This window comes from Nakaseomyces bracarensis (genome assembly GCF_045282275.1).
Source record: "Nakaseomyces bracarensis strain CBM3 chromosome Unknown Scaff4_1, whole genome shotgun sequence".
NCBI classification, from domain to species: Eukaryota; Fungi; Ascomycota; class Saccharomycetes; order Saccharomycetales; family Saccharomycetaceae; genus Nakaseomyces; species Nakaseomyces bracarensis.
In genome coordinates this window covers 298052-307678 of record NW_027263964.1, presented here as the reverse complement: position 1 = coordinate 307678, position 9627 = coordinate 298052, and the positions used below count along the sequence as shown (strand labels likewise).

General features: G+C 44.0%; 2 protein-coding genes across 2 annotated transcripts; both read right to left on the bottom strand.

Moving 5' to 3' along the window:
• Window positions 1-1383, bottom strand: PGD1 (Pgd1p; the record flags this gene model as incomplete). The annotated part of the gene is made up of 1 exon (XM_071050958.1): window positions 1-1383. The coding sequence occupies one exon, from the start codon at window positions 1381-1383 to the stop codon at window positions 1-3; it is 1383 nt and encodes a 460-aa protein (XP_070908170.1).
• Window positions 1384-2193: 810 nt separating this feature from the next.
• RNJ42_00787 (uncharacterized protein) lies at window positions 2194-9627 on the bottom strand (the record flags this gene model as incomplete). Its single annotated transcript, XM_071050957.1, has 1 exon — window positions 2194-9627. One exon carries the CDS (start codon window positions 9625-9627, stop codon window positions 2194-2196), a length of 7434 nt encoding a protein of 2477 aa, XP_070908169.1.

The window sequence follows — 9627 nt, the reverse complement described above, 5'->3', positions numbered from 1 at the left end:
TCATAAAAAGTCCATATTCAAACTAGATAAATCTAGAGAGTTCAAATCGACAAGGTCGTAGGCGTTTTTCGGGTTATTATTATTACCACCGTTATTATTGTTGTTGTTATTAGTATTTAAATTATTGTTCTGGTCCATCATCATCATGTTACCACTATTCAATTGCTGTACACTGTCGTTTGAAGCTTTCGATGTATTCATACTAAGTATATTAGCAGGTGTTATCTGGTTCATGTTCATTCCCATATTCATTCCCATTCCCATGTTCATGTTCATTGCAGGGTTATTCATTCCCATTCCCAGATCATTGGAATTATTGCTATTATTAATGTTACTATTATCGTTAAATTGTGATCCACCCTTATTTCCCATCGGTTGTTGGTTTTGAAATTGATTACCTTGACCTTGTATGTTGAACATTTGGTTCATGTGAGCTGAACCTGCTAGAGGGGAAAGCATTGAATTTGAATTTCCTTTATTCTTGTTAGTCATATTACCAGGTGAGGCGATCTGGTTTGACAGAGGAACATTACCAGGCATACTAATAGGATTTGTGATACTTGGAGGCACAGGTGTTTGAACTGATTTCATATTTGGGTTAGTTAAGATCGGAGTACCAGTATTTGACCCCATACCCACACTTGGAGTCCTGCCTTGGCTATTATTTGGACCTTGTGTTTGAGCAGCTGCAGCTGCAGCTGCAGCTGCAGCTTGTTGTTGTTGCTTCTTGGTTTGACGAGGCTTTCTGGGTTTCTTTCCCTGGGCTGCAGGTGTGGTGGCTGATCCCGGTGTAGCAATATTGTTGGAACTGCTTGGTGTAGTAACGCTTGGCCCGGGAGTGGGGGCATTTTTGGTCACTTTCTTAGCATTACTTGATGTAGCTGTATTACCAAGATTAGGATTTATAGGTGTCGATGAAAGTGCAGCGGGGGTGCCACCACTAATTGTCCCAGCCTTTCCCATATGGTTATATCCATTTAATATTTGTAGAACTTGGAAATTTTTGTTGTTGTACTTCTCTGAATATTCATTCACGGTTGCAAAAAGGGGTTGCAATTCTTCGAACTCTGTTGATAAAGATTGTAATCTCTCAGCTATACCTAGCACTTTCGACCTTATCATTTGAAATTTCTCTTCGTTACTAATTGAGGACATTTTTTCCTCATCCAAACTGGCCATTATTTGGGTGAAGTCATTAAATTGTAATCGAAGAGGAAGTATAGCATCCTCTGCTCTTTTTATCCTCGAATGAAGAATACTTTTGCAACTGTCTTTATCGTCCTCTGATAATTTTACTTCAAGGTCGGCTAACCTCATACCAGGTAATAGAATCTCACCCAAGCTTTCCACTTTATTGATATCGTTATTTATATTATTAGACATTTTTTTTAATATGTTGAAGGGATATATGTTTGCTCACCAGATATTTGATATGAGCTAGCGGTTTTGTAATAAAAAAGGTATTGTTTTGATTATACCTGCCTAGGTTCGATGCCACGAATACTTCTCTATATAGAATAGCCGTTATCCCGTTCTTAATTTGATAGCAGTGTAGACCTCTGTATCAATTTATTGTGTTCTTTCGTTGTTTTAACTTTGTTCGAACCAGATTAAATATCAGTGCAAAGTAAATTGGAGAAATAAAAAGTGAATATGTCAGATTTCCAGTTCTGTAGTAAGTAGATGTCAGTGATGTTGTCTAGTACAAGTTTATTGCTCTACTAGCAGAGTTCTGATGATTGCATTAATAGCTGGAAAGGAAATAAGTAGTCTGCGGTGGACAGATAGCTTCTCGCGCACCAAAAAACGTACAAAACGATTATATCGTGCTTAAATTTGTTGTTCGTACATTATTACTTGTACTTCTGTTCGGTATAGCACCTAACATACATATATCAATTAGCAATTTCATAGTATATATTCCTGGATTTGCGTAGTAGTGTGAGATATATAAATAATTAAGACCATTGAACATTTTGATTTCTTGAAAATATAAAAAGTAATAATTTAGTATATATTGGACTATTCGTAATCTTTATAACTTATAATACTAAATAAAAACGAACTATACTAAAACAAACATTAAAATGAAAGGGATTCATTATTTGCAACCGGTGCAAATAAAACCCTAAAAATAGATGTCAAAATATAAATAAGAAAAAACACTCTTAAAATGAAGTCATTTTTTCTAGACTAAACATTTAGAAGACCAGCAACTAGGAATAGTAAGATGTTGTATTTGTAGTTGTAGGATGTTCTGTATCCCACACCTTCAAAGGTTTCTAATGTTCCTGAACGCGTACGTCCTTCAGCAAGAATTGAAGTTCTCCTGGTAGGTTGAGCTTCATCATCAGCATGTACTACATTTGGTTGTGAAGAGCCCGATCCAGAAGAACCAGATCCAGAAGAGCCCGATCCAGAAGAGTCCGATCCGGAAGAACCAGAGCTTGAGCCTGAGCCTGACGAACTAGAGCTTGAGCCTGACGAACTAGAGCTTGAGCCTAACGAACCAGAGCCTGAACCCGGTAGGACGGTTTCTGATTCGCCAGCCCTTGTACGAGTACGTCCTTCTCCTAGTATAGATGTTCTTCTGTTGTCTCCAGAGTCGTTAGATCCTGCTTCATTCCCTGAGCCAGAGCCTGAGCCTGAGCCTGACGAACCAGAGCCTGAGCCTGAGCCTGACGAACCAGAGCCTGAGCCTGACGAACCAGAGCCTGAGCCTGAGCCTGACGAACCAGAGCCTGAGCCTGACGACCCAGAGTTTGAGCCTGAGCCTGACGAACCAGAGCCTGAGCCTGACGAACCAGAGCCTGAGCCTGAGCCTGACGAACCAGAGCCTGAGCCTGAGCCTGAGCCTGACGAACCAGAGCCTGAGCCTGAGCCTGAGCCTGACGAACCAGAGCCTGAGCCTGAGCCTGAGCCTGACGAACCAGAGCCTGAGCCTGAGCCTGAGCCTGAGCCAGCAGTCTCTACAGTTCCGCCTGTTGTACGTGTACGGCCCTCACCCAAAATTGATGTCCGTCTATCCCCATCTCCACTACCATCAGGTGGCAAGATAACACCAGGATATTCGATAGTTTCAAGAGACCCATCACCATTAGTAACTATTTCTGTAACGGTAACAGTTACGAGCTCACCAGGTTGCCCTGGCTGTTCAGGTTGCCCTGGCTGTTCAGGTTGCCCTGGCTGTTCAGGTTGCCCTGGCTGTTCAGGTTGCCCTGGCTGTTCTGGTTGCCCTGGCTGTTCTGGTTGCCCTGGCTGTTCTGGTTGCCCTGGAGTTCCTAGAGAAACAGTTTCAGTAACAACCGTAATATAGGCAGAAGTGGATCCATCTCCTATTGCGTCAGTGACAGTGGTAGTATATATAGTGGTGTAACCAGTGGTTTCATCATCGTCCTCTTCCTCTTCTATCCAATCACCATCTTCTTCTTCATCATCTTCATCGTCGCCACCATTCGTAATAGTAGCTGTCGTAGTACTAACTGTGGTAAACGTTGTAGGTATTCCATCAATTGTCTCTGTTTCAGTTACAGTGACTACAGATGTTATGACACTAGGTGTGGATTCACTGGAATCAGTAGGGGTAGTATTGGAATCGGTAGGGATAGAATTGGAATCGGTAGGGGTAGTATTGGAATCGGTAGGGGTAGTATTGGAATCGGTAGGGGTAGTATTGGAATCGGTAGGGGTAGTATTGGAATCGGTAGGGGTAGTACTGGAATCGGTAGGGGTAGTACTGGAATCGGTAATACTAGAGCTTAAAAATTCTAATTCGCACATACCAGTATCATTGTTATACACTTCCGGAGGAGTACAATGTACACATGTCTGAGTATCGTCGTCATACACAGTAGGTGGTGGACAGGCCTCACAGCTGTTGTTGTCTACGTCCCACACAGTTGGTGGAGGACAGTAGATACACTCACCCTCAGAGAGGTGCATTGGCCATTCACACAATTGACAGCTACCGTTGAAGTATCCTTCGGGTTCTTCACAATGTACACATGTCTGAGTATCGTCGTCATACACAGTAGGTGGTGGACAGGCCTCACAGCTGTTGTTGTCTACGTCCCACACAGTTGGTGGAGGACAGTAGATACACTCACCCTCAGAGAGGTGCATTGGCCATTCACACAATTGACAGCTACCGTTGAAGTATCCCTCGGGTTCTTCACAATGTACACATGTCTGAGTATCGTCGCCATACACAGTAGGTGGTGGACAGGCCTCACAGCTGTTGTTGTCTACGTCCCACACAGTTGGTGGAGGACAGTAGATACACTCACCCTCAGAGAGGTGCATTGGCCATTCACACAATTGACAACTACCGTTGAAGTATCCTTCGGGTTCTTCACAATGTACACATGTCCTATTACCTTTGTCATATACAGTAGGTGGTGGACAGGCCTCACAGCTGTTGTTGTCTACGTCCCACACAGTTGGTGGAGGACAGTAGATACACTCATCCTCAGAGAGGTGCATTGGCCATTCACACAATTGACAGCTACCGTTGACAAATCCCTCGGGTTCTTCACATCCTACACATGTCTGGGTTTCTTCGTCATATTCGGTAGGTGGTGGACAGACCTCACACTCATTATTTTTTGGATTCCATACAGTTGGAGGTTCACAGGTGATACATTCACCTTCAGAGTAATACTCCGGCCATATACATTCAACACATTCATCATTCTCAAAGACTTCAGGTTCTTCACATCTGATACAGACGTCTCCAACGACATGCCCGTCGGTACATTTGTCAACACATACACCTTCCTCATATTCCTCAGGTGGTATACACTCAACACACTCGCCGTCCTCAAATACTAGAGGTTCTTCACATCTGATACAGACGTCTCCAACGACATGCCCGTCGGTACATTTGTCAACACATACACCTTCCTCATATTCCTCAGGTGGTATACACTCAACACACTCGCCGTCCTCAAATACTAGAGGTTCTTCACATCTGATACAGACGTCTCCAACGACATGCCCGTCGGTACATTTGTCAACACATACACCTTCCTCATATTCCTCAGGTGGTATACACTCAACACACTCGCCGTCCTCAAATACTAGAGGTTCTTCACATCTGATACAGACGTCTCCAACGACATGCCCGTCGGTACATTTGTCAACACATACACCTTCCTCATATTCCTCAGGTGGTATACACTCAACACACTCGCCGTCCTCAAATACTAGAGGTTCTTCACATCTGATACAGACGTCTCCAACGACATGCCCGTCGGTACATTTGTCAACACATACACCTTCCTCATATTCCTCAGGTGGTATACACTCAACACACTCGCCGTCCTCAAATACTAGAGGTTCTTCACATCTGATACAGACGTCTCCAACGACATGCCCGTCGGTACATTTGTCAACACATACACCTTCCTCATATTCCTCAGGTGGTATACACTCAACACACTCGCCGTCCTCAAATACTAGAGGTTCTTCACATCTGATACAGACGTCTCCAACGACATGCCCGTCGGTACATTTGTCAACACATACACCTTCCTCATATTCCTCAGGTGGTATACACTCAACACACTCGCCGTCCTCAAATACTAGAGGTTCTTCACATCTGATACAGACGTCTCCAACGACATGCCCGTCGGTACATTTGTCAACACATACACCTTCCTCATATTCCTCAGGTGGTATACACTCAACACACTCGCCGTCCTCAAATACTAGAGGTTCTTCACATCTGATACAGACGTCTCCAACGACATGCCCGTCGGTACATTTGTCAACACATACACCTTCCTCATATTCCTCAGGTGGTATACACTCAACACACTCGCCGTCCTCAAATACTAGAGGTTCTTCACATCTGATACAGACGTCTCCAACGACATGCCCGTCGGTACATTTGTCAACACATACACCTTCCTCATATTCCTCAGGTGGTATACACTCAACACACTCGCCGTCCTCAAATACTAGAGGTTCTTCACATCTGATACAGACGTCTCCAACGACATGCCCGTCGGTACATTTGTCAACACATACACCTTCCTCATATTCCTCAGGTGGTATACACTCAACACACTCGCCGTCCTCAAATACTAGAGGTTCTTCACATCTGATACAGACGTCTCCAACGACATGCCCGTCGGTACATTTGTCAACACATACACCTTCCTCATATTCCTCAGGTGGTATACACTCAACACACTCGCCGTCCTCAAATACTAGAGGTTCTTCACATCTGATACAGACGTCTCCAACGACATGCCCGTCGGTACATTTGTCAACACATACACCTTCCTCATATTCCTCAGGTGGTATACACTCAACACACTCGCCGTCCTCAAATACTAGAGGTTCTTCACATCTGATACAGACGTCTCCAACGACATGCCCGTCGGTACATTTGTCAACACATACACCTTCCTCATATTCCTCAGGTGGTATACACTCAACACACTCGCCGTCCTCAAATACTAGAGGTTCTTCACATCTGATACAGACGTCTCCAACGACATGCCCGTCGGTACATTTGTCAACACATACACCTTCCTCATATTCCTCAGGTGGTATACACTCAACACACTCGCCGTCCTCAAATACTAGAGGTTCTTCACATCTGATACAGACGTCTCCAACGACATGCCCGTCGGTACATTTGTCAACACATACACCTTCCTCATATTCCTCAGGTGGTATACACTCAACACACTCGCCGTCCTCAAATACTAGAGGTTCTTCACATCTGATACAGACGTCTCCAACGACATGCCCGTCGGTACATTTGTCAACACATACACCTTCCTCATATTCCTCAGGTGGTATACACTCAACACACTCGCCGTCCTCAAATACTAGAGGTTCTTCACATCTGATACAGACGTCTCCAACGACATGCCCGTCGGTACATTTGTCAACACATACACCTTCCTCATATTCCTCAGGTGGTATACACTCAACACACTCGCCGTCCTCAAATACTAGAGGTTCTTCACATCTGATACAGACGTCTCCAACGACATGCCCGTCGGTACATTTGTCAACACATACACCTTCCTCATATTCCTCAGGTGGTATACACTCAACACACTCGCCGTCCTCAAATACTAGAGGTTCTTCACATCTGATACAGACGTCTCCAACGACATGCCCGTCGGTACATTTGTCAACACATACACCTTCCTCATATTCCTCAGGTGGTATACACTCAACACACTCGCCGTCCTCAAATACTAGAGGTTCTTCACATCTGATACAGACGTCTCCAACGACATGCCCGTCGGTACATTTGTCAACACATACACCTTCCTCATATTCCTCAGGTGGTATACACTCAACACACTCGCCGTCCTCAAATACTAGAGGTTCTTCACATCTGATACAGACGTCTCCAACGACATGCCCGTCGGTACATTTGTCAACACATACACCTTCCTCATATTCCTCAGGTGGTATACACTCAACACACTCGCCGTCCTCAAATACTAGAGGTTCTTCACATCTGATACAGACGTCTCCAACGACATGCCCGTCGGTACATTTGTCAACACATACACCTTCCTCATATTCCTCAGGTGGTATACACTCAACACACTCGCCGTCCTCAAATACTAGAGGTTCTTCACATCTGATACAGACGTCTCCAACGACATGCCCGTCGGTACATTTGTCAACACATACACCTTCCTCATATTCCTCAGGTGGTATACACTCAACACACTCGCCGTCCTCAAATACTAGAGGTTCTTCACATCTGATACAGACGTCTCCAACGACATGCCCGTCGGTACATTTGTCAACACATACACCTTCCTCATATTCCTCAGGTGGTATACACTCAACACACTCGCCGTCCTCAAATACTAGAGGTTCTTCACATCTGATACAGACGTCTCCAACGACATGCCCGTCGGTACATTTGTCAACACATACACCTTCCTCATATTCCTCAGGTGGTATACACTCAACACACTCGCCGTCCTCAAATACTAGAGGTTCTTCACATCTGATACAGACGTCTCCAACGACATGCCCGTCGGTACATTTGTCAACACATACACCTTCCTCATATTCCTCAGGTGGTATACACTCAACACACTCGCCGTCCTCAAATACTAGAGGTTCTTCACATCTGATACAGACGTCTCCAACGACATGCCCGTCGGTACATTTGTCAACACATACACCTTCCTCATATTCCTCAGGTGGTATACACTCAACACACTCGCCGTCCTCAAATACTAGAGGTTCTTCACATCTGATACAGACGTCTCCAACGACATGCCCGTCGGTACATTTGTCAACACATACACCTTCCTCATATTCCTCAGGTGGTATACACTCAACACACTCGCCGTCCTCAAATACTAGAGGTTCTTCACATCTGATACAGACGTCTCCAACGACATGCCCGTCGGTACATTTGTCAACACATACACCTTCCTCATATTCCTCAGGTGGTATACACTCAACACACTCGCCGTCCTCAAATACTAGAGGTTCTTCACATCTGATACAGACGTCTCCAACGACATGCCCGTCGGTACATTTGTCAACACATACACCTTCCTCATATTCCTCAGGTGGTATACACTCAACACACTCGCCGTCCTCAAATACTAGAGGTTCTTCACATCTGATACAGACGTCTCCAACGACATGCCCGTCGGTACATTTGTCAACACATTCACCGTTTACGTACTCCTCTGGCGCTTTACAATCCTCACATTTACCAGTATCTGGGTTATAGATTTGTGGGGCTTTACATTTATCTACGCAATTGTTTGTTTCTTCATCGAAGTCTTCATCATCATTGCAGAAGAAACATATTGGTTTACCACCATTCATTCCCCAATGACCTTCAGCTTCTAAACAGTCTTCCTCAGTTAAACATACCTCATAGGCCGGGTACCAGAACCCTCCATTCTTTTCACATTCATTTTCGTCACATTGGATTGCAATATGATAAATAGTTTGAGTTAGTCCGTCTTCACCACTAATACCTGGAAGTGTGTTATATTCCGTACTTAGAGTAGTTGGTGTGGTGGCATCCGTATCACAGGTTGTACTGTAATAGATGTCATGATTACAGCTTTCTCCATCTGCAAGCATATACAAGTAATCAGTGAAGTCTTCGATCTTCTCTTCAATAATATTACCAGATGCATCAGGTTGGTAGAAATTAATTGTAAATTCGGAGTAGTAATCTCTGTTATTGTAGAATAACCTGATGGGATAATACATGTCCTCGTATAAGTATGCTTCAAGTGTTTGCTTATCCGTATTTGGCCACAACGCAGATGCAGAGAAACCACCAAATTTGTCGATAGTATTTTTTCTGTTACAGCAATCAAATGCATTACCAGCACCAAAATTAATTAAAATGTAGTCATCAGCCTTAATTTCAAATCTGTGTAACCCTGTATATTTTGGTTTAAAGTAACCTGATAAAAGCATGGTGAAATTTGAGAAAGTGATATCTTGTCCACCATAATTAGCTGGTAGTTTATCATTAACTGGGTAGCACCCATGAGGCATTTCATTTTTCTTAAAGGATAATATACCAGTAATTCCATCTCCTTGGAATAGTAATCCATCACCCTGTTCCTTATAAGCCTTACGAGGGAAGTTCCCATCCAT